The sequence below is a fragment of the Lipotes vexillifer genome, unplaced genomic scaffold (genome assembly GCF_000442215.2).
Source record: "Lipotes vexillifer unplaced genomic scaffold, Lipotes_vexillifer_v1.1 scaffold485, whole genome shotgun sequence".
In the NCBI taxonomy this organism is placed as follows: Eukaryota; Metazoa; Chordata; class Mammalia; order Artiodactyla; family Lipotidae; genus Lipotes; species Lipotes vexillifer.
Genome location: NW_006782312.1, coordinates 250,576 through 276,579, shown reverse-complemented (window position 1 = coordinate 276,579; position 26,004 = coordinate 250,576). Strand labels below are relative to the sequence as shown.

General features: G+C 38.7%; 1 protein-coding gene across 1 annotated transcript in view; it reads right to left on the bottom strand.

The window, feature by feature from the left end:
• Positions 1-26,004, bottom strand: part of PDZRN4 (PDZ domain containing ring finger 4) — a 150,337-nt gene that overhangs the window by 63,151 nt on the left and 61,182 nt on the right. The window contains exons 2-3 of the mRNA XM_007455240.1: positions 9,673-9,929; positions 5,860-5,962 (exon numbers count right to left, since the gene is read on the bottom strand). Coding sequence (XP_007455302.1) covers positions 5,860-5,962; positions 9,673-9,929 — 360 coding nt within the window. The remainder of the gene's footprint in view (positions 1-5,859; positions 5,963-9,672; positions 9,930-26,004) is intronic.

Below are 26,004 nucleotides of genomic sequence, written 5' to 3'. Positions count from 1 at the left end.
ATGATGTTTTTTAAATGGATGATTTTATTGCCCCAGTGGTAAGTGGTACAAAGTTATTTTAAATATTTTATTAATAATTCTAAAATGGGACTAATAAGTGGAAGGAAAGGGATTGGTGAACTATAAAGCATCCATTGAATTTAAGAATTCTGAAGATTCTACACTTTCACACTCTGCACACTATTTTCTCTTTTCCCTAATATCTACCTCAGTGTATGGATAACATATAGTCTCTTTATGAGTTATGTTGCATACCCAAATATATTCCTGCTACCACTGTTTTTCAAACATTCCTCAGAGATTGTAAGAGTCAGAGCTGTCTACTTGGGGAGACTCTCAGTTCTCTGTCCATTATAGTGTTTCACAGATTTGCTGAATGATCCCTTGATGAGGAACTTACAAACTGGGTATAGGAGTGGATTAGAGAACATGTCAAATTCATATCAAATATGAGATTCTATGAGTTTATAAGATATGATTAGTAGAAGTAAATTTTCATGGATACCATTAAAAATCTATCTCACTGCATATTTCTTTTTATTTCTCCCTATTTTAACCCTTTCCTTAAAAATGTTTAACTGAAACAAAAATGGCACTAGAATTTGAACCCCTGACATAAAGAACAAACACCTTTGTTCAGAATAGCCAAGATATAGAAACAACCTGTTTGTCAATAGATGCATAGATAAAAAAGATGTGGTATATATATACATGTATATGTATACACACACACACACACACACACACACACACACACACACACACACACACACACACACATATATATAATATATAATAGTCCATTGTATGTGTATGTATATACATACAATGGAATATTATTCAGCCATGAGCAAGAAGGAAATTCTGTCATTTGTGACAACAGGGATGGACCTTGAGGGCATTATGCTAAGTTAAATAAGCTAGATAGAGAAAAAAAAATATGCATGGTATCACTCATGTGGAACATAAAGAAAACAAAATAAAGTCAAACTCTTAGAAACAGAGAGTAGAAAAATGGTTTTCAGGGGCTAGGGGGGTGAGGTAAATAGGGAGAGGTCAGTAAAACTGTACAAACTTTAAAAGAAAAAAGAACAAATAGCTATTAGAAAGGGAGAGGATATCTGTTATAACTGCATGGTGGTCTCAAGCTCCTTTCCAATTCCCTTGTGCAAAAGGTGGAAAGGGATTGTGCTGCTCAAAGGTTGGTCCATGCAGACAATAATGGGAATCCTCATATATTCCTGCATCAAATATTGAGCATCCACTATGAGACAGGTGATATCAGGCAATGATGAACACACAGGTAAGGCCTCACAGCCTAGAAAGGAGCCACACAGCTCTATATGTGCACACTAAGGAAACTTTTCTGAAAGTTGGCTCACAAATCATGAAGTTGCTCAAAAAGATATGATTAAAATCTCACTAATGCTTATCCTCTTGTTAACTACTTTTTTGAATGAACATCTTCCTGATTCATAATTCTCTTTTCTTTAACTATGTACGAGAGGGATTATATACTTAAATTCTCACAAATATTCTGCACATATTCACAGGAATCCAGCTCTGGGAAATAAATTTTGCAAAATGACACTTCTCAGCATAGCACAAGGGTTTACTTACGCTTTGCATAAGAATTGCCAAGAGGAAGCTAATTAATATGCTAAATGCTCTTTCTTGTTTGTAGATACTAGCCCAAGTTTGGGTTTCAGTTAACATTAGATAGACACATTATATATCTGACACATACTTGTCTTTCTCTCTTTTCTACCTTTAATACCTCTCCAAGCAAACTTCTAAATCCTCTTTCATAGTGATGACAATGTACACACAAGGGCAACTCTATGTGCACTTAACTCAGGCTGTTGGATATGTTTCTTCAACTTAATCTTAGGGAGAGGAATAGAAACAACTTCAAGCAGCATTTCTAAATGATAAAAATCACCAAGCTCAGAAATGTTGCTTAAATTACTTGCTTGTCTTGGCTAACATGATGTTTTATACTATCCAAATGTTGTACTTATTAATTTTCTGACTGTCCTCTATCAACACTGAGTTTTGAGAGTTGACGGCAAATGGTGCAGAAAATTCAACGTCTTCCTTGCATTCTGGCAGTAGCAAACATACCTTTATTAGGAGTTGGACAAAAGAGCTCTGTTTTCTCAAAGCCTTTCCCTTTAAATTATTTCTGGTAAAGGCCGGATTTGAGATCTGCCTCTGACTTGCTAAAGGCTATTTATGATTTATTTCAACCTTTAGCTGGCTCTAGGAAAAAAAAAAAAAAAAGAACAAAGTTGAAAATACAGAAAAAGGAGTGCTTAATCCTCGGTATTTCAGTGGAAATAAGAGTCGGCACCCTGACTCTTATGATGGCTGCATTGTGTGAATTTTGATATTTTTATTTTTTCCCTCAAAAATGAAATTAAAATCCTTTACACTTTTAATTAGAAAACAGTGCCATCATTTTTTTAAACGATCAAATTTCAAGCTGTGAGTCTTTTAATACAGGTTGGTCTGCTGAGACTTTTCTGAAGCACTGGGGGGAAATTTAAAACCCAGTCAAATAATTTTCTGAGGCAAAGTGGTGATAGGCCATGGTGAGATATGGGTGTCATAAAAATTTCACAGTGGTCCCTAACACACCAGAGTCACCATAGCACTGACACATTGACTATAATATCTCCAAAGAAGCATTTGCTGTCTATCATGGCTCTGAAGGGAGCTGTTACCATCTATCAATGCAATAATCTGCATGTTAAAGAGTCCCTAAATATGTATTTACAAGATAGTCAGATCTGTTTTGGTCTATTGCGTCAATAATCCACACACTAAAAGTCCCTAAATATGTATTCACGAGATAGACAGCTCACCTTTGGTTCACTGAGTCAATAGTAAGTAGGCCTTTAAAAAGGTGCCTATATAGTTGCATAGTTTGTTTTTCAGCAAGTTCAGAAATTCAGTTCTGTACTCTTTTTGTCTTTTAAGAGTAGATTTATTATGCTAGTTCCAGTGGATGCCAGAAGCTGAGTTTCACTCTGGCCTATGATATTTTGCCCTCGAAAAGTCAGAAGAAAAATCCCGCCCGAGCACAAACTATATTAAAACTACGAGGCGAGGAATGGAAGTGCAGACACACAGGCAAAGCCCTCCGGGCCAGGATGAATGCTGTGCTTTCAGACTATGTCTTACCCCTGCCTCTGTCACCGGTCAGCTTCCAGCCTCCCACCCTCCTCTGACTGCTCTGCTGGAGGCTCTGCTGGATGCTCTGCTTGCCCATCTTAAAGCTCATTTCAGCAGCAGAGGGAATCTTTCAAGGGCTGCAAAACCCGGCCCTGCTCTCCACCAGCTACTCATTCTGAGTTCACCTCCTACCGCTGCCCGTCGCCCTTGCCTCTGCCCCCAGAGCGCACCGGCCTCTGCTGTTCCTGGAGCCCACCAGCTGTGGTCCTGCTTCTGGTCCTTTGTACTTGCCCTTCTCTCTGTCTGGAAAGCTCCTCTCTCAGAATCCACACGGCTAGCTCTTTTACTCTCTTTAGGTCTCTTATGAGGGAGGCCCTTCCTGACCACCCTGTATAAGAGACCAACACCTCATCCCAACACCATGCATTTCCTTCCTCTGTTACCCACACTGCTTGTTGTCCACTAGCAGTTAATCACCATCTGATATAATATGTCTTTACTTACTTGTTTCTTGTTCATCTCTTTCTCCTAAAGTTTAAACTCCACTGGGGCAGAGGCTTCATCAATCCCAAACTTAGATAAGAACCTGGCATATTTTTTTAACTGCTCATTAAATATTTATGGTACAACTGAATGAAAGCAGATGGAAAGGAGTCCTGTCTCTACTTTTCCGATTGCCTATTGATGTGTTTTCATGTTTAGGTTGAAGAGGAATGAGTATCTCCTTCTGAGATGAAGTCCTCTGTTTGGCCATTAGACCTCTGTTTTCCATAATACTCTCTAAGTGGCACAAAACAGGTCCTTCCTGAAGGACCACTGCATCCACTGCATCCCCACAGCTACTGGGTTATAACAGAGTTCTTGGAGGAGCTGGGATCATCTGAGCCTGTCACAGAAACACTTGACCAGCCTGCTTCTAAGTGTAATACTGTGTAAAGGCAGCATTTCTAAATCTCTCTGTGCACAGTCAGCTCTGGTGATAGCAGTGGACTGACTAGATCTCACAGTCTCATCTGATGCAAACAAGAGGGATGGCATGTGGCACTGTGCCACGTTAGCATAACAGACTGAGGTGTACTGGGTAGAGCCATTCTCTCCTAAGCTTGGTCAATTATCCTTGGGGTATTCCCCAGTGCCTCCACCCCTACTTTTAGTAGAGGCTGCAGGCTACAGAAGGCCTGTCTGAGCATTTACCACTGTCATCACACTGATGCTGGCCTCTACTAGGGACTGACATTGGTCAGAAAAGAGGATGCAGTTCAGCAATAGTAATCACTATAGAATCTGTCTGTATTGTAATAGTCAAAGATATGCTAATTAATTAAAATAATTTTTACTGTGAACCTGCTTAGCCTAAGCAAGTCTTTCTCCCATGTCCTCCCCTAGCACACAGATGTATTTTAATAAAGCTTTAAGGCACAAACGAAATAAAAAGCTGAAGTGATCTAGATAAATCCATTCCCCAAACCCAAAGCAATTAATTAACTGAAAGAAAAACATCATTTAATCTTGAATTATTTGGATAAGTGACTCAACTTTGTAATTTATTTTGCATGAATGGGCGAAACTTAATGGCTATTTCAGTGTATACCAGTACTTAAGCAGATTTATAAAATAAAATTTTCAATCAAATTAATGGAGAGGAGGGGATAAGAAATTAACATGAACAACAGCAACAAAACCATCAACTCAGATACTAGGTATCATCGCACACCCTTCCAAATTCTGGCTGAAAAGAAATAATGATTTCTGTAATCCCCAGCAATGACTTTTGCAGGGGCAAGATTTCAAATAAACATCTATTTGCTTTAGGTGAGCTTCACTGAATCGGCCTTATTTGATTTCAGATCCCCCTAAGGGAAGAGATTTCAGGATTTCCTGGTTGTAAAATGGAAAGGAACATTTTGCTGAACTTGTATGACATCATCGAAAGCATTAAAAGGGCAGATAATCACAGGTTCTTTGCCTGTTTACCAGAGCTTCTTTACCTCCTCAATCTACTTTATTTCCAAATGTCAGAGTAGTCTGAAACCTTTCAAAGATTTATAGACTGCAGAAGCAGAGGAAATATTAGGATAAATTCTTTAACTTTTGTGAAAGCTTTTAAGTAATTAATAGATGGGCTTTTGGAGTTGTTTCATAACACGGTACAGATACTCTGACATGTACCGTGTGAAGGCTAAACATGGTCATCTCTCAATCTAGAAAGTCACGGAAACTGCTCTTTAGAGTACTTGAGTCATTAAAAAAAAAAATTGAATTTGTGAAGGGGAATAAAAATAATATAAGATTTAGTTTATCAGTTAAAATAAAAATACTACACAATGAATGAAAATAGTAAATACAGTCTCGGTTTTAAATATAATTTCTTTTCCAAACTCTACTTGGAAATTCTCTTATATTACAAAAAGAAGAAAAAAAAATGTAGCTGCCATAATATTATTTATATAAAGCAACAAAAATGTGAGCAAATTATTTTCAGGCTTGTATTATAAAAATGTTTTCCAATATACTTAAAATACTAGTGCCAAATAGCTGAGACAAATATTTAAAAGCTCTTAACTTAGATATATAATAGACAAAATAGTTCTCACAGTAATAAATTAATTTTTTCTTTGTTATGCAAAATGCCTCAACCATAACTTCATGAAGAAATGTGAAGTGGTGTGAAAATGATCTTACCTCATATTCAAAGTCCTCTGTTCTGTCTGCATCAGCAGGCAAGCTGGAAAGATACTCATCGTCCTCATAAAATTCATGCTCCATCGGATGAAGAGAATGGCAGCTATGGGGAATGTAGCAATATGATAGGAATGGATCAAAAGGGTTGTTCCCAAGATTAAAACTAATTTTAGAATTTCACTTTAGTTTTCACTGCTTGCCAATAAGACCTTTAGTGATCTAGCCTTTAAACGAATTACACCACAGAAAGAGCACCTGCTTTTCTTTCTCCCCCTATATGAAGTCCATCAATTTGATCTTCTGAGAGAATACTAAGATAATGGCTCACAGTCGAGCTTCATTCTGTAAAGGGGCAGATATGCGACCTCCCCCCGCCGTGGTGCTATATTGATACTCTGGTCTCCTTCCATTCCATCGAATGGACTTGCTCCATGCATCGGTGTGTGGCATTTGAGACTGAAGTCTACCCAAAGGTGGGTATTTTATAACAAAGTACTCCCAATTTCCTAATTACAGCCTCAAACCGGTTCTGAAGTCTGATTTTAAACACACAGTCGGCCCTCTGTGTCCTTGGGTTCTGCATCCGAGTGTTCAACCAACCGTGGATCAAAAAATCGAATCTTTAGTTTTATTTCCAACTTTGAGGCTATCCCAGCTACCTCGCAGGAGCCATGTGAGGGCCCAGTGGAGAGATGAATGTAAAGACAGACGTTTCCAGATGTGGTGGGCTCTGTACTGGGACAGTGGGGGGAAGAAGTGCAGTAGCACGTGCTGCTGGTGAGTGTGGGGCAGGGGCCTGCTGACTGTGAGGGGCACTTCAGGAGTAAGGAAGATGAAGGCCGTGGTACCGTGGTAGGAGTGATGCTCTGCCTCCTCGACATAAATGATGCTGTGTATGCCAACCTCCCACCACCCTCTGTCTCTCTGTTAAGCAACTTAATCCTGGCATGGACAAATAAAGTTGTTATCTGTACCCACCCTCCACCAAAAATCAAATCTGAGATTGGTTGAATCCTTGGATGCGGAACCCGTGGATGTGCAGGTAGGGTGGGCACCGTGTTTCTCAGATTGTAAATCGTACTCACGTTGCCCCCATTTCTTAAGATTTCCTTCCTCATTCTCCCTCATAACCCACATCTTTCCCTCTTTGATAAAAGGCATGTCCACAAACATTAAAGAACATTCATGGTGATAACTCACTGGAAACTCCTATAAGCCACAGGTTTTCATAATCCCTTTAGAAAATTTCTCAGGACAAAGAGAACTGATGGAGTGAAGGGAATGAAGAGGACCCAAGGCATTGTATATTACTTCTTTGTATCCTTTAACTTTTGGTAAATGTTTTTCATAATTTATAGAAGTCCTTTCAAATTGCTATATGCCATGATAGAGACACTATACATTATACAATATGAAATCTAAGCACAGTTGAACAGCAAAGGACATGAGGTCCTCTATAAGAATTTCTAAGTCAGTGAAAAGGCCTAAGTGCAATTAACCAAGTTGGTTTCAGGTGAGACCTCTAAGCCCAGCCATTTTGGACATTATGAAAAAACTGGAGTTAGGAGCATAAATTAGTCCCCTCCTCACTAGCTGAAATGCCAGAGAGATTCATCCTGGTGCCCTCACACAGTCAGTGTAAATATTCTACCAGCCTCTTCTCACTATACTCTAATATTCTCTGATTTTCACACAAATAGCAAAAGCAGTACAGTTAGTATCTTGCTTGCTGGTCTAACAGGTGAACCCTCCTAGCTTAAAGCTGGACTGGCTTTTTTTTAAACTTTTTATTTTATATTGGAGTATAGTTGATTAACAATGTTGTGTTAGTTTCAGGTGTACAGCAAAGTGATTCAATTATACATATACATGTATCTATTCTTTTTCAAATTCTTTTCCCATTTAGGTTGTTACATAATATAAGCAGAGTTCCCTGTTGAGAAGCCCATTTGGGCTGGTAAAACATCAGAGCCTGCTGTTTGGGACATCTGATGTGTTTCCCTGGTCTTTGACTTAGTAAGTAGGAAGCCCTGCTGTGAAGAACACCTTATTAATTCAGTAAACATTTACCAAGTATCTACCAGATGCCAGGCCCTATGCCAATTGCTGGAAATCGGTTGGTGTCTTTTTAATTGGGTAGAGCAGCAAAGTGGGAATTTTAATATAGTGAGATAATTAAGGGGAAAATAGAGACACTATGAGAGTACCTACTACAGTCCTAAGAAGTCTGCTAGAAGAGGTTACCTTTCAGCTATGATCTGCAGGACTTGGGAAGAGGACACAGCGTACTGGTTAAGGGAGTGGGCAGTGGAGTCAGACCTCTTGGGCTCAGGAGCCTGGCCCTATCGCTTCCTTGCTGTATGACCTTGCCGATTACTTAACATTTGTTTCCTCATCTGTGACATGGGGATGGTAATAATATAATGTACTCCCTCAGAATGTTTTTATGAGGAGTAAATGAGTTAATAATTGTAAAACACTTGGAATACTCCCTAAAACATGTTAAGTTAGCTAATAAATGTTAGCTATTATTCATTCAAGAAAGTATTTATTGGATGGCTACTCTGTGTCACACTCTACTAATGAATATTGTATACTTGTTTGCTTGTGTATTTTTCATCTCCCCTGTAGAATATAAGCTCCAGGAGGCAGTGGCTTTATTTTTTGTTCCCAGTTTTATGCCCAGTACCTAGTTCCAGTGCCTGACACAAGGGGCTATTTAATAAGTAAGGGATAGATGACTAGAATCGTAGGTCAGACAGAGCCCCTGCCCTCCTGGAACTTGAAGTTTCAAAGAGTGGTTTCCAAAGCATGGCTGCACATTAAAATTGCCTAGGGAAATTTTTGAAAAATTCTAATGCCTGGGTTTTGGCCTGAGGTGGGATTGATCTGGGCATTGCATTGATACTGCTTTTCAAAGTTCCCAGGTGATTCTAATGTACACGTGTGAACCACTGAGATGGACTTAACAGAAGCCACTAAAGGGCAGGCAGGTGTCATGACCAAGTGTACATTTTACTAAATGGAGCATGGATTGCAGTAGGCAATGAAAATGCAGGCTAAAGAGACTACTGCTCTTATAAATCAAGCTCTCAATAATGTTTGAATATTTGCTTAAAAGTTCACAGAACGAATTGTGTGGAGCAAAACAGACTTCCAAAGCTGCAAGGGTAGCATTATTTGAATAAACTATCTCTAACTGCCTTTAACTCAGGTAAAATTTGAAAAGAAATATTCTTTTAATAATTCCTTATTTTGTGGCTCTATACTTCTTCTTGGACAGCCAGGATCTTTGGTTCACATCTCAACATATCAGGTAATTGCTTCCTTTGGAGAATTGCACTTTAATAAATTTCCTAGCTTCTCCTTTAAAGAAGAGAAAAGCAAAAGAGAAAGAGAGAGAGGCAACCCACAGAAAAGGATATAGTGCCAACATGCCACTTCTGGGTCTGTCTTAACAAGGTTTTTGGCAGCTTCGGTGAGAAAAGCTATTTCCCTGACCAGTTCTCATGAGCTGTGTGAGGCTTGTGATGACTGGAAATATGAAGATGAACTAATCAGAGCCAGACTTTTTCACTCAGCATCTCAGCAAGTATGATTCCTGAGCTGAAACAACCATGCAGGTCAGCAAAAGTAAGAGCAGGACAGCTGAGAACTAATTGGATGGAGACACAGTTACAGACACTTGCCAAACAGAACTGAGACCTTGTCTCCATAATTGTCAACTTGCTACAGTGACTGTTTCTTCCCAACACCTACTTTCAATGATGAATGACAACAAATAGGGCTTTGGGAGAAATGACAGAAAAATACCTGTCTGAGAGAAGAAATGGACAGATGTCGGGCACTGGAGGGGTGGGTGGCCTAAGTTTGGCCAGGGCCATGATATGTTCAAAGGTGATGTCTGTCTGAGTGCTGGCGTTCATGAGCCGCACTTCTGGGGCCGTCCCATAGGCTGGTTTACTGAGAGGTGTTCGCCTTAGCACCTGGACCACAATGGGCTCCTTGGCATTTCGAAAAGCTTCCACTGCCTCTTCATGGGTGGCCTTTGAGAGATCCTTCCCATTGACCTGCAAAGATAAAAGGACATTGCTCATCTCAGAGGAAAGAACAGAGAGGCTGTCATGATAGATTAAAAAAAAGGTGGGCAGGGGAGGCTTAAACCAGCTCTGCTATGAATTTTGTAAAGGAATATTTAATCAGACATTGACATTTATTGAACTCTTCATCAGCAGGAGAAAGTGAAGGAGACTAGGAAAACAGTTATTTCTTATACCTTTAGCAAGCACATCATCAGAATTATTAGTAAAGATTTCAAAACTTAAAGAGCACACAAACCTCAGCAAATGTTCAAAATCTTCAGCTAGGTAGAAATGTTAAGTATATCCTTTTTAAAAAATGATCTATCAATCTCTTGGTGGTATTTTCAATATTTAATCAGTCTTACTGACTTGAAATCTAATATGGGGGGATATTGTCAAATTTCTTTCATATTCATCATTTTTATCCAAGACCAAATTATTGCTCATGTGCACATTATCCTAAATCCTTGCTATTCAAAGTGTGGTCCATAGGCTAGCAGCATAAAAGATTAGAAATGAGGAATCCCTGGCCCTATCCCAGACCTACTAAATGAGAACTGGCATTTCAACAAGATTCCAGCTGATTTATATGCACAAGAAAGTAGCACTGCTCTAAAAAACCTCTGAGTGAGCATACCATGTCCCTTGCCTCCTTGCCTGTTTTCATTTATACCAGTTTATGACTCTCCAGCATAGCCCTGGACATAACAGAGGAAGAGGTGATGTTTGTCTTTGCTCTCCATCACTGCTTCTCAGTTGGGCCAACCATTGGCATTTGGGAGATAAAAATTATTCTTTTAGTGATACTCTCCCACACCTGCTTATTTAGGGCCATTGATGTTCCCCCACATTTGTGGCACCCAAAACAGCCACACTCTTTTCTGATCACCCTCTTGAGAGGGAGTACAGAGACTGCTCTCAAATTGTCATCAATTTATTCCCCTAAAATAGGTCCTGATAACACAGCCTCTTAGTGGAAGTTGTGTTTTCATAAAGGACTACAGAATCCTGAAAGAACGTCACAATTCCCACCCGCAATGAATCAATAATATTGGCTTTTGCAAATAGGAAGACATACTTGGGAGTACAGTACTGTGCTCAAAACCCCTGAAATTATACTATTTCTAGAAAACTAAACTACCCGCCTGTTGGTGAGGCTCTGATAACTGCTATGCCCCAGTAAATCCTTAGAGATCCCTGGGTGACTTCAAAAGAAGCAAAGGGAATCACTGAGTTGCAGCCAGAGAGTGACTGGCTGACATTCAAATGAGCACATTTTCTCTCCCTGAGTAGACAAAGAATATGTGCTTGCTCAAAGCAAATGTGGGGCATTTGGGGGTAAATGATACAATGCCAGGTAGAAATCATCATGTCATGTAGAGATGGGCTTAATGACCTGGAGGAGCTAATTTGCTCAATCGACCCTGAAAGAGTTAATGTGCCTTCAGAAATTGAGCAATTAAGTTTCCTCACCAGCACCATATGACCCAGTACAGTTCTCGAATAACTAGTAAGAAACATCAGTTGGAGATTTGGGTGTGTACCTACCAATGTGCACACTCACTAATCTGTGCATTTACTCTCTCATTCTTTTCTCCACGAACTAAACTTAAACATTCCCACTGAGTTTTCTCTGGCACAACCTTGGAATGGCTTGATGACTTTGGGCATACAGGAGGATGTGAACGCGGGACACCTACTGACCAGCATTCATTCCTTGAGCTGCTGTTGGATGACAGGCACTCTGGGCTGAGGCCACCACTCCTGAGGACCTGCAGTCAGCAAATGATAAGAGAAGTTCCAGGATGGAAAAGCACAACCTAAAATCTGGCCTCTCATGATGAATAGCGTCATCCTCTGTGTCTCATATTGTGGTCAGTATTTATAAATTCCAGGGTTATGGAAGATGATCCAGTGGTAGATAATACTGCTCTGTCAGTATCTATGTGTTAGGGAAGAATTGCCCTTATGTCCACACGTTTCCTGCTTCATGGTGTCCCTTCAACTTAGTGAATATTTACTCGTACAAGATTTCATACCCTTCCTTCTCTGAAAAGAACTCCTGGTCACAATCTGTTATCAACTATTTAAAATCTACTGGAATTATGTCAATAATGTTACCTTTTCCTATAAACCTTGCATCTGGAGTAACTCTTTTAACAATGGCAGAATGAAAGAAGACAGAGCCCTATTTTATTTTTTTTTCGCTGCGCAGGCCTCTCACTGTTGTGTCCTCTCCCATTGCGGAGCACAGGCTCCAGACGCGCAGGCTCAGTGGCCATGGTTCACGGGCCCAGCCGCTCCGCGGCATGTGGGATCTTCCCGGACCGGGACACGAACCCGTGTCCCCTGCATCGGCAGGTTGATCCTCAACCACTGTGCCACCAGGGAAGCCTGACAGAGCCCTTTTTGAAGGAACTTCAAGCAATATCTGAGGGTAAAGGGAAAATAATTTCTGGCCATGGTTTCTTCCAGTCATACATTAAATCCTACTAATGCATAAATTGTGTGTCATTAAATAATGAACAGACAAATGCCATTATTCTATTTCTTCCCCAAGGTGGCTCAGTACCTTGTCTACAATCTAGTCTTGATATTCCTTTGTTTCTTATTTGTTTTAGTGATCTTCAAAGCAAGAATAATTTTTAAAAAGTGAGTTCCTTACTGATAATGATTATTTATTTTATGTACCAATAAGGTAAATAAGATTATTTTTGCAAAGTTCAGAAAAGTATAGAAATTTCTGCAGAAACATAAAAATTGCTGGAGAGTATTTTACGCTGTGAAATTATTAGTTCTTATTCGCAATGCTTAGTATATGCAGATGTTAGCTTTCATACAGCAAGATCAATAGCTATTGATTCTAAGAACTGTACATTCATTCATTTACAATCATAGCATTTATATGCAAATTTCATTTTTTTCCCTTTAAGATAATCAAACACAGTCTTAAAAAAGGACAGTCAATATAATCTGAAGTATCTTACTTCCCCATTGGGAACGCTCTTTTCTTCCAGTTATCATGCAGCTGACCTCTATTTTCATAAGCTATTTAATATCTCTCAAAGTAAAGAAGTCTATGACCTTTAAAGGCTCTGCTGTCCCATGTGATCCCTTAGAAAATGTAAGCACTGATGATACAAAACACTTTTTTTTTTCACTTCACTTGAAGTTCATCAACATACTGTTAGCCTACCAAAAGGTCACCCTTTTATAAATTATGCCTTTCACAACAGAAAAAAAGATTAACTTTAATTGGGATTTTCTGGCAGTTGCTTTGTGCAGTTATCATCAGTTTCAGCTAGGGAGAATAATGTTGGAAGAATACCTGAGGTTTTAAACCTATAGAAAAATTCTCTAGTAAACTAACAAATAAATAAATAGCAAAACTTTGTTTTTTTTCCAAATGGTTAGATCCTAAACCAGCAAGGTATTTGGTATTTCATGGTGCCATATTCTTATCATTCTATTTATTTTCCATCATATTCTCTCCATCCCTCCCTTTACTCCTCCTTCCCTCTTCCTTCCTCTCTGTCTCAATCTTGGTTTTGTATGGACAACATATGTGAAATGAAACTGGAGAAGGAGAAGCCGTCTATTAAATGTGTTCCAGCTAATACAGGTAGTTAAGAGTGTCGATCCAAACTGTTCTAGGTGCCTAGTAAACAGAAGGAAGCAGAAGTGCTGGAAGTTGATTTTCAGGAGAAAAAACTGGATGAAGAGTGTTGGGAGCAAAATCGATGGGAGGAAATGAAAGACGATTTGAAAATTAAAAAAGATATACCAATGTATTATGGGGTGTGCTTTGAAGTTGTACATGTGGAAGCGTTTCAAGAAGCCTGGTGATTTGATTTAAGCAGGGTGTAGAGAACAAGACCTTTTTCTAAAGTGGTTGTTAAATGGAATGAGTGAGAGGTTAGAGCGTCATAATAAACAAGAGAAGTATATGAGATAATTCCCTCTATTACTCTAACATCTGGCTTTTTGAGAACTGTGGCCAAAACTGATTTGGTTCTAAAGCCACCTAGCAACTAGAGTATAACTGAAAAGCCTTATGGGATTGCTGTTTGATAAGAGGCTTGTGGCCCCAGAGTGGGCTGACTGGACTCTGAAATGGTGATTAAGTTACCTGATTTGAGGTAAATGAGAAATCAGGCACATTACTGATAAAGAGGTTATCAGAATTGGTAACAGCATAAAAGAGGAAAGGAAGATGCCAATGATAGAAGTTGAGGAGAAATAGAGACGTGGTTTTCCTAATAAAAACTAGATTTGGGATTGGAAGCAAGTGGAAAGAGTAGCCTTAATCATGCCAAACTTGAAGCAGTTCTAAGATATTCAGATAAGCTAACAAATAAATGGATGATAAGTGACTAAAAGAACTAATCATGGGAAGCCATTTCCAGAGAAGGTCTTCCTCTCACCCCTGCACTTACTTTATCAACTTAGTTGATAAGTTGAAAAATATACACATTTTTACTGCTATGAAAAAAGTGTCTTGTTTCTAAAAAATTATTTTCCATTTTATTGATAGAGAGAAGTGAATAGGAGAAAACTAGTAACTTTTCAGCAATTAATGCAAAAAAAGTATGAATACATTTGTTGTGGCAGATGGGCTAATTAATCCATAAGCAACTTGTGAATGTTAAGTAAAGAATATAGCTTTTCATATGTAAACCAAATCATAGCATCATTTGATGAAGCTTCTGTTTAATGAAAGATCAATTTACCCTTTGGGATAAATTGCAAAATCTGGGCTACTTGTCAACAACCTCCCCAGTGTGACTGGTGGCCTCAGCTTGGATATGAATTCCTCTACTTGGACTAGTCCTCCAAATCCACACACATGCAAAATTTTCTTGAGTATCAGAAAGAAAACAGGCTTTTCGCTTTTCCTTTTGTAGTGCAAACAAGTGCATAAATGACCAAGTCACCCTGGTGAGGTTCCATTTCCAGAGTCAGCTGTTTGGGATGATTAGGGTTTCCAAACCTCTGTGCCTCTTGTAAAAAATAAGGGTGCTTAAGCATCTCTGCCTTTCATGGGAGAATACATATGGGAATACTCAATAGAAGAAGTATAGAATACCAAGGGTTATGTACAATTTCAAGTTGAGAATAAGCAAGCATAAAACACTTGAATATTGTTTTTTTAATGTTTATAAAATGTTATTGTTTCATTCATTCATTTATTTTCAGCTTTATGGAGGTATAGATGACAAAATTCTATGATATTTAACATGTACATGGTGGTGATTTGATGTATGTATATATTGTGAAAGGATTCCAACAACTAGTTATTAACACATCTATCACTTCAATTAATAACTTAAGTTTTATTTAAGTGAGAACATTTATGTTCTACTCGTTTAGCAAATTTCAATTCTATAATACAGTGTTATCAACTACAGTCCCATGTTTTACATTAGATCCTCAGACCTGAGTATTGTAATTTTGATTGGGCATGACAGTTTACAAGAACTCCCACCCTCATGAATAACTGTGAAATTAATTTTGATTAGAGTCCCTATGTGAATGCTGATCAAATTCTCTACTTGATAATTACAAAGGTGTTGTAAAAACATGGCCTAATAACAGTTTATATAAGGAAGAAGCAATATTTAAATTGCTACTAAAATGTTTGGTATGAAAGGAATTTAAAATACTCTGAACTCTATATTCATGAAAACACTTGTCATATACAAACTATAAAACAATTTTAAGGAATTAAAGCATATTGCTTTTTTCTAAACTTGGTATGCTTGATTCTAGGTGGACATCTGTTATGTAAATTGAGGACAGCACAGCATAAAAAATATTTATAGTAAAAAGAACTCACAGAATAGGAATTGTGCAAAATGTTGTGAAGACAACCTGGTGAGAGACTGACTAAAATTAATTTTGACCATTTTATAAACATTATCAATGAACAAAACAATCACTGGTAGGTTTGTGATAATCACATAATTTTAGAAGTTGAGAATGTAAGAAATGTTAGATTGTATTAAACCAAAAAGTCTGTGTAGTTCAGTGTTCTTTTGACAGTGCTGTAACTAGATTCTGGGAAGAGAATATGGTAATTATCACACAGGATCTAATGAGCAGACTTATTCAGAAGTGATCCTGGGGCTCCTTCTGGCTTGTCTGGACTACAGGGTTGGTAGCTTCGTTTTCCTGGTGTGTGGGGTGTTGCAGCTTCCCTTGAGCTCCAAAGGTCCCCAGTGCTGTGTAGCTGGCTTTCCCAGAAAACTGGAAATAACTTACTTCTAACTCAGACAGCCTGAACCTTCTGTGTTTCCTTACTGACAGTGTGCCTATAAGAGAACAACAGTGGGTTGGGGTCCCTCCACTGGAATACAGACCCGATGCATGTCCAACAGTTTCAGGTTCCCTCTGTGCTGCTGACTCCTGATTTGCATGTTCCCCCAATAGAGACTGTAACCTAACCTATAACTCGTGACATTGTAGGATTTGCCCTTATGGACGCTGTGTGATATAATACACATTTACAACCTAACGAATTGAATTTATTCAAAATGCTTCCATATGTAACATTAATGAATTGCAGACTTCAATGAGATATTTAAAAAGCCTAATATTAGGTTAGTTAATTGATTGTGACACTGTGAGGTCACTACGGTAGGACAGTATGCTGTTTCCTGGTCCCTTTCATAGTACATTTTGATGGCGAGGTGTTCCCAAATGCAAGCAAGACTCATCTTCAATTTTTCTTATTAAGATGTTATAGACCGTTATTTGTGAATTTGTCAGAGCCGTTCTTGAACCAATTTATAATTTTGGTTATAGGAAATCTTGGGGATGCATCTTTCATAATTGCTTTTCCCCCATAGTCTTTTCTCTGTCTTAATTTTTGTATCCCTTCTTCTGTACTTTGTTTCTGTCTTTATTCTCATTGCCACACTTCTCTTCCAAGCTTTCCCATTTGGGATTCAACAAATCAAATCTGAAGAGTGGCTTTCGGGGGCTTCCCTGGTGGCGCAGTGGTTGAGAGTCTGCCTGCTGATGCAGGGGATATGGGTTCGTGCCCCGGTCCGGGAAGATCCCACATGCCGCAGAGCAGCTGGGCCCATGAGCCATGGCGGCTGAGCCTGCGTGTCCGGAGCCTGTGCTCCACAACGGGAGAGGCCACAACAGTGAGAGGCCCGCGCAACCAAAAAAAAAAAAAAAAAAAAAAAGACTTAAAAAAAAAAAAAAGAGTGGCTTTCTATAAAAATTATTCCTGTTTTTAAGGAACAGGTTATGATAGTTTTGATTCTTACTGGGGGAAATAAATTAAAATATATACAACATAGTTTTATTTACCTCATTATAAATGAATTTACTTTCCCTCCCCTCAATGAAAGAAGTGGAAGCTTCTCCTCTTTGGCACATGAGCTGGTGTTTCTTGGTTTGTCCCTGAGATCCACGGTCTACTCCTTTCTACCCAGCTCTGTATACCCTGGGATGCTGATAACCGTACTCCATGTCACCAGGCTCCCTTACTTTACTTCTTTTGTTTGGTTTGGCCAATAGTAGGAGAGGTAATGTTCTGTCTTTATCCAGCCCCTCCCCACCTGGCTTTCAGGATGGCAGCTCTTGACAGGTTTGGTTCACACCCTGGCTTACATTCCACCTTCATGTCTGCAGGTAGTAAGGGGTTCTCTTTCTATTGCTATGTCCTGTGTTTGTTCTCTTATCTCTGCTCATATCTCTGTAAGTGTTCCTTCATACAGCCTTCTTCAATGAAACCCTTTGAGTGTGTAACTTTTATTGAGATCATATAGCAGATGTAAAGTATTTGTATATTATATGTATACAGTTATTTTGTAGACAATCCCTCAGTTTGGCTTTGTCTAGTGTTGCTTCTTGATTAGATTCATGTTGTATACTTTTGTCAGCAAGGCCCAGAAGTGTCTTTCTCCATCTATTCTATCCGGAAGCAATGGATTTTCCCTTTTTTGAACCATTGTTATTGGAGTACAGTTGATTTACAATGTTGTATTAGTTTCAGGTGTACAGCAAAGTGAATCAGTTATACATATACATGTATCCACTCTTAGATTCTTTTCTCATATAAGCCATTACAAAGTATGGAGTTCCCTGTGCTATATAGTAGGTCCTTATTAGTTATCTATTATTTATATAGTAGTGTATATATGTCTATCCTAATCTTCCAGTTTATTCCTCCCCCACCTTATCCCCTGGTAAATATAAGTTTGTTTTCCACATCTGTAACTCTATTTCTGTTTTGTAGATAAGTTCATTAGTACCCTTTTTTTAGATTCCACATTATTGGTGATATTAACCTTTATGACTTGATGAGACAGAGAGAGGGAGCAAGAGATGGGGTGGGGAAGAGAGGAGGGAGAGAAAAAGTACACATGAGAGGTTGATGTTAAATCTTAAAATGTTAAAATTCTAGGTGAATGGTATTTGAGAATTCTTTGTACTACTCATAACTTTTTGATGAGACTGAAGTTACGTGAAAATAAAATGTCTCAAAATATTGTTATATTGTTATTAGCTACAAATGGGTTTATGCTATAATCATTTAGAGTTGGCAAATAAGAAACTGATGGATACCTAGCTTCCTACAGAGTTTGTTTCTGTATTTGCATATCTTGAAGAGGAATAAATTCTTGCTCTGAACTGAATGTCTTTTCTCTTGGGCACACACAGACACACACACACCCCTACAGCGAAAAACACAGATTGCTATCACCGACTTTATCATTGTCATAACAACTCATCTACTGAGTATCACCTGAGATCCTGTTCTGCTCCAAGCTGAGCTATTTAAAAAGATAGATGACTGCCTTCTGGCTAATTGTAGGAGTTCTTTCATTACTATAAAAAGACTTTTTATATCTCAAGTGACTCTATAAGCAGTGAATAATGACTTGAAGTCTTTGGAGAAGAGTCCACTGATGAAATGGTAGGATAACAACTACTTACTGACCTTTTACTTCCTAAGATAATACTAAGCTGATGTAGTTGATTATTAATAAACCTATCATTGAGCTTTGACACATCAGATCCAAGTATGTTAAACTTAATGAGAAATTCTGATGGAGACATAAAATTTCCTGCAGCAGGCCTAAGGGTGTAAAGACATAAGGCATATATAGGGCAAAGGCTGTTAAAATGAACTCAAATTGTTTCATTGGGCTTCCCTGGTGGCGCAGTGCTTGAGAGTCCGCCTGCCGATGCGGGAGACGCGGGTTCGTGCCCCGTTTCGGGAGGATCCCACATGCCGCGGAGCGGCTGGGCCCGTGGGCCATGGCCGCTGGGCCTGCGCGTCCGGAGCCTGTGCTCCGCAAATGGGAGAGGCCGCAGCAGTGAGAGGCCCGCATAACGCAAGGAAAAAAAAAAAAAAAAAAATTGTTTCATTGGGTAGAAACTTCACTGTAATTAAATGACCCAGATTTTCTTTAAAAATTACTATAAACAGCATCAGCAGCTGAGGATTCGAACAGAGCTCTTCATCTTTCATGTTCCCTGAACAAGAGAAAATGTGCTCTTAGTGCTTGGACAAGATCTCTTGGTCCCATTTTTGTGATGTGAGCATATATGGATATCAAGAACATAACTTTGGGTCTCAGCCACACTAGCACAGTGCCAAAGAAGTTCTAAAAATAACTATCAGTGAAATGAAAGGAATATTAGTGCTCTACATAGTTACTAATGAGGGATGAAATAGTGAATTATTTGTAACAGGGCATCAGTCATGACAACATCAAAGATGCTGAGGACATCTTCACCAGAGGTTTGCTGTCCCCTATCTGTAAGAGTGGTCTAATGCTTAGCTATTTAAATGCTTCTGTGAAACAAACATTAAATGACAAGAAGCTAACTGTTTTGTCTAGTACTGTAGTTTAAGGGCCCCAAACATGCTTGGCATGTACTTGACACTCAAAAAATGTGTTAAATAAATTTTCATATATTTCTCTATCAAGATTCATGTTATAAGAAATGTGATTGGATTTGTCATTAAAGTTACTTGTGTTTATGTGCAAACTACATGCCTTTCACTGCCCAGTTCTACTTTGTCACCCAGTTATCCATATTATTCCTTTTACTTAAATCTACCGTAAAAATGGATTTGAGTGACAAGGAAAGGCATCGACCGCTCTGCTCAAGAGGCCCACCCACCATTCAGTGTTATAGTACAAAAGAACAAGGACGTGGGAATCATTCAGGACTGGGGTCTGAACATAGCTCTCAATATCAGTTGTGTGGTTTTGAGTAAGTTATGTAAACTCTCTGAGCCTCAGTTAATTCATCTGGAACAGGAGATGATAATACCCACTCAAGAGAGTGGTGGATGGGATCACATAAATAATACAGCTAAGGCAGCTGACATGCTATGATGTTGATTCATGCTTCCTTCCTTCCCTCCCTTCCTTCCTGAGTAACTCTTGAGTGACAGAGACCAGGTGATTCTCTGGGGATAGAAGATAATACCTGTGCTTAAAGGCCTGGCAGCGATAATAACAATACTACCGGTTAGCACTGAGCATTCCTCACAAAATGCCAGGAGCTGAGCAAAGTCCTTGGCCTCTACTATCTTGTTCACACCCAAGAACAATTGTGTGAGGTAAGAACTTTATCCCCAACTGAAAGCTGTGGAAGCTGAAGAGCAGAAGGTATAAGGAAAGGCACCTGCTCTCACAATCTGCTAGGACAAAACAACATATACATCTGTAATTGTAAGCAAACTTGTAAAGAGCTGCCATAAAGGTACTAATAGAGTGCTATGGAAGCTCCAAGGGCCAACTATACTTGGGAGTATTGTGATTTGACTCCAGGACTTGACATTTGGGGTGGTCTTAAAAGATGCAGAGTTTCATAAGTTGCAAAGATGAGAGTAAGGAAGGGAATCCCAGGGCAGAAGTGTAAACGAGAAAGTGCTCTGGGAACCGGTAAGAGAGATCTGGTGTGACTGAGTACAGAGGCATTTGGCTAAGTGCAGGACAAAGAGGCTGGAAAGAAGGCTTTGACAAGATCCCAGTGTCTTCAATGGGCCATAGCGAGGTATTTGTTTTAAACAACACCTTTCATCTGAAAGGTAGCATGGTCTCATTTGGGTTTGGGGATGGTAACTCTGAAGTCTATGGTGAGAAGTAACTAAATGAAAGGAAGAAAACCGTTTAGGAAGTTACTTGAAGAGAATGATCAGTACCTGAATCAAAATGGGGATAGTGTGGATGGTCCAAATGAAGGAGGATGGATAGGGCTATAAAATGGTACTCTGATACTCTCATTCATGAATATTCCAATGGGACCTATCAGAGTGGCAGATTTTCTACTCTAATTGACTAAATCTACTCTGTAAAGAAATACAAGCTGTAGAAGTTGATTTTTTAAGTATAAAGGTATAAAGGCATTCTAAGTAGATGTTGTTCATCTCCTATGGACTTATATTTTCAGTGATTATTATAGAAATCAAAAACTACTCTTCCAATGTTCTGAAACTGCCTTTTTGCTTAGTACCCACCTAGCAAAGTGGGTAACTTTCTCACTATAAATACCACACACACTCACTCTCTTTCTCTCTCTCTCTCTCACACACACACTCATATAAACTCACGAACTCACACACATACAAACACTTTTATACTTTCTACAGTCCTTCACCTGAATCATTTATAGCTTTGTGTGGGATATAAACTTAGAAAGATATTTTACCCAAGTGGATATATAGGAGTTTTAGAACATGGGGATTAACACAAGAAAGTAGAACTTGCATGATATATAACTGCCTCTTCACTACCAGTATCTCTAACCTAGTGCTTGGAAGATGAAAGGTTTTTCATACCAGTTTGAAAGGATAGGACAAAAATCTGAACAAACAGCCATCACCCTATTAGAAGTGGGAGGTTTAAATCATTTTCAGCAATCAATTCTGCCATTTGAATTCATTCTGACACTTGTTGAGCTCAACTGATGACATGAAACTACGGTGAAAAGGGAATTTCCCCAGGGAAATTCACAAGCTTTTATATCCACAAGTAAAGCCACCTGAATTTGTGCCCATAACCTTCCTAACACCATGCTTCCAAATTCCTCAAATTCACGAACTTTGAAAAGTAATATTTTGTTCTATATTTATAAAAAAAAATAGCTGCCTGAGGCAAAAGATGAAGTAAATGCATTTAAAATAGCAATGGATACTATTTTATATAAAATAGCTGGAATTTGCCCCAGTAATTTCATTAACTTTGTTGTCTCTATGTGTACCTTGAAATGGATAATAAAGATAATAACAATAATAAAAATTTGTTGAGTGCTTACTGTATGCCACATACTCCACTCAGTACTCTCTGCTCCTAGAGGTGAAGGAATTATTATTAAACTCATCCTCTAGATAAAGAAACTAAACTTTAACAGCTTAAGCAATTTCCACAAAATCACATAGTTCCTGAGTGAAAAAAAATCCCAAGATTTTTCTTAAAATTCCTAGTAATTCTTTTTACACATCAATAGAAGTACAGAGGCTCTAAAAACTGGACAAGAGGATTGGTGGGTTTATTCTTCTATTTTCTTTTAGTAAATAATTCATAAGACTACAATTAAGTAATCAACTGTAGGCAGTCACGGGTGTAGATAATTGTCTCAACATCTGTCCCTAGGATGAGAAAACTCCAGTTGAACAGTGAAAAAATGTTTCTGTAAGATAAATAGTTTAGACGAGATGCTATTCAAAGACCTTCACAGTCCTAAGAAAATCTATAAAAGTATACGTAAGCATGAATATGCACTATTCTTATGCAACACTGAAGTCATTAAAACTTTGTTCAAAAGAACCCCCCACCCATTTGTTTTCTATAAGTGAATCAAGTAAAGCTCAGACATGAAGGTGACTCAAGGACCCGTCAATCTGCCATTGAACTTTTACCTTGAGATGCCCAGTTCGAGGCCCAGACTCGCACAGGTGTGACACAGTTTTGTTACTCCCTCACAGCAGTTCAGTGGCCCACTGAGGTGTGATGATATAGTTGCCAGAGAAAAGACCACCTGGATTCTCTTGTGTTTTTACCTCAGTGGACATATTACAAGAAATGTTCAAACAGAAAGAATTTCTCCAAAACAGCAGCTGGACTGTATGAAAAACTGTAACCAACTCAAGGCTTTGGTTCTCTCTAACGGCATGCATGTAAAATTAGACAACAGTATTTGGGGGCACTTTTTGAAAACTGTGTTTTACACGGCCTTATCTCTCCTTCAGGAAGCGAATAAGGTTGAGGACCAGAGCGAATGTAATTGCAGAAAGAGTCATTATATTCTTAAATTTAACCTGCCACAAACATTTTTCTGTACTAACAGTGTTGATTTTTATTTTTCTCTGTTTGGAAGAGTGGGGGAGACGGGCATATTTTTGTAATTTTAGTTCCTTCAAACAATTAACATATGTACGATTTTCAAATAATTTTCAGCAGATAAAACAATCCTGCCAAGGCCTGGTTAAAAGCTCTCCATTGTTCCATGTCTGCACAAATTACACTTCATCTCCAATGATTTTATGTACATTTAATCACTAAAGATTAATTACATGGCATACGGAAACCAGTGAAACACTGAAGAGATAACTTCAGTCTAAGTGCACATGCAACTAACTTGTGGCTTTTTCAAACAATTTTAATTAAAAGTACTAGAAGAATCATCGGGCTGAAAATATTAGGAGCTCTGGGATGGATGAGCTTAGCATAGCTAATTAATTGTATATTTAATCAAAGAAGCCTTTGGCTGTAATTAATAATCTATTTTCCTCTGGTAATAAATATTGTAGTTCTGTAAAAACAGAGTTTATAATTTCCAGAACGCCATATGCACAGAAGAGTGGGACAGAAACAAGCATTTCCACACCAGCTTTCGAGCTGAGCTTGATTTTGTTTATTTAGAGAAGATGCTGTCTATATCTCTTTCATTCATTTTAAATGTCATCTTGCAGTAGCAGCTTACAAATAGCTATCCCGGAGTGACTTGGACATTTCAAAGGTGTAAAGAATAATCCAAAAGGAGTGACTAGTAGAATGTTAAATGAAGTCTGATTTTTCTTGCACCACAAAGATCTCATATTTGAGAGAACTTGAAGTAGTTCCATTTTAAGATGACTGCTAGGATGGGAAACAGCATTAAACAGTTCCTTCCCTTCATGTCCTTTTAAATGGCAGAGTGGGACTCAGAGATTTCTACCACCTGCATCCCGGTAAAATGCTCAAATCACAGAGCCAAGTTGAAACACCCTTTCCTTATGATAGATTTTACTCTGAGTGCCACACACACACACACAGACACACACAAAAACACACACACTCCTCTCTGCTCTTCAAGATTCCCTGCTAAGCATAGTATATTTTTGTTCTTATGACCCTTTCATTAATTTGGGGGAGAGAAACTCTCTAATAGTCACATGCTTTTCATATGATCTAAGATTTCTTTCTTTTCTTCTTGCAAGCAAGATATAAATTCCAAGAGTTTTGCATAAGTAAGGAGATAACATAAAAATTAATCTTAGGGCTTCCCTGGTGGTGCAGTGGTTGGGAGTCCGCCTGCCGATGCAGGGGACATGGGTTCGTGCCCCGGTCTGGGAGGATCCCACATGCCGCGGAGCGGCTGGGCCTGTGAGCCATGGCCGCTGGGCCTGCGCGTCCGGAGCCTGTGCTCCGCAATGGGAGAGGCCACAACAGTGAGAGGCCCGCATACCGCAAAAAAAAAAAAAAATTAATCTTAGATGATGGGTTTTTCCTATATTTTAAGATGCTTTAATATGTGAAAATTAACTATTATTGTTTCATATTTTTAAGATTTTAATGGTAGCATGTAGGACTTATGGGTGGTTGAATAAATAAATCTTTAACTCAAAAAGCATCTTTTAACATCATGGAGAACACACAAATACTGATACAATTGCTTGATACACTAATCAATTCATAGCATACATTCCATTTTTCTGGGGGTTATGTGGTTTTCATATGAATATGTATGAATGAAACAGATATGAATTAGATAATTAAAATTATATCAAGTGAAAATATCTTTATTCAGTCTATAGTGGGCATTAATAAACATCTAGGAACCAGACCAAGAGAATAAAGCACAGAGGTAAAAATTTGCCGGTCGCCCGAAGGCCACCATTAATATCATATGATCAAAAGTAGCTCTTATTAAATACATGAAGATGTCTTCAGGGCCTAATCAGTTTATAATATAACATGCAATTTCTAAAGAGAACAAAAGTGTTAAAGGCAATTTTAAAAAACTGCACAGGTAGCCTTTTCCTTTTAGAATTAGGACTAGTTGGCGACTCATGACACAGGCTCTCCCAATGTCCCACTAAAATTATCCATGAAGCAACAGGGGAAAATGGTTCAGTTGGACAGTGAAAAGGCAGCATTATTCACTATTACTTTATTTGCCTCAATTTTCCCTTACTGATTGAGCCAACTTTCTCTGAGGATTCATATGGCACTGGGATAACTTAGGCATGTGGTGCGTATGTGTGTGTGTGTGTGTGAGCGTGTGTGTGTGTATGAGTTACGAGTTACCCACTGGACACTCAGAAAAGTAAAGTGGCAGATGTGCTGCGCCATCTGGAGAGCAACCTCAAAGATCCCAGCAGCGCCCACACTCACCCTGGAATATTCTGTGTCCCTCACAGTACAAAAGCCTACTCTGCTCTGTCCTGTTGGAACCCTCAGAAGATTATTCTAATAACTCAGACCTGAGGTTATGTACTATTAGGGTTGAGAAGATGAAACTGAAGAAATGCAGTTCCACCAAGAGGTAGATGGTAGGAATTTCTTGAAATGTGTGGGGAGATTCGCAAAACAGAAGTCCAAAGTAGAGGATCTTAGAGGACAGACAATCCTAAAGACAGGGTCCTCAGGTGAACTCATGAGAGGGTGCTCCTGCGGGACTTTAACATCTTTTTTTTTAGACTATATAAAGAGGCCATATTTAAAAGTAGTCTTCATTTTATGTGTATTCGTCATACGTTATTTACTTTTCTTTAAACCTTCTTGTCATGAGAAGAGAGAAAGGGAAGAGAAAGAGAGGAAAGAGT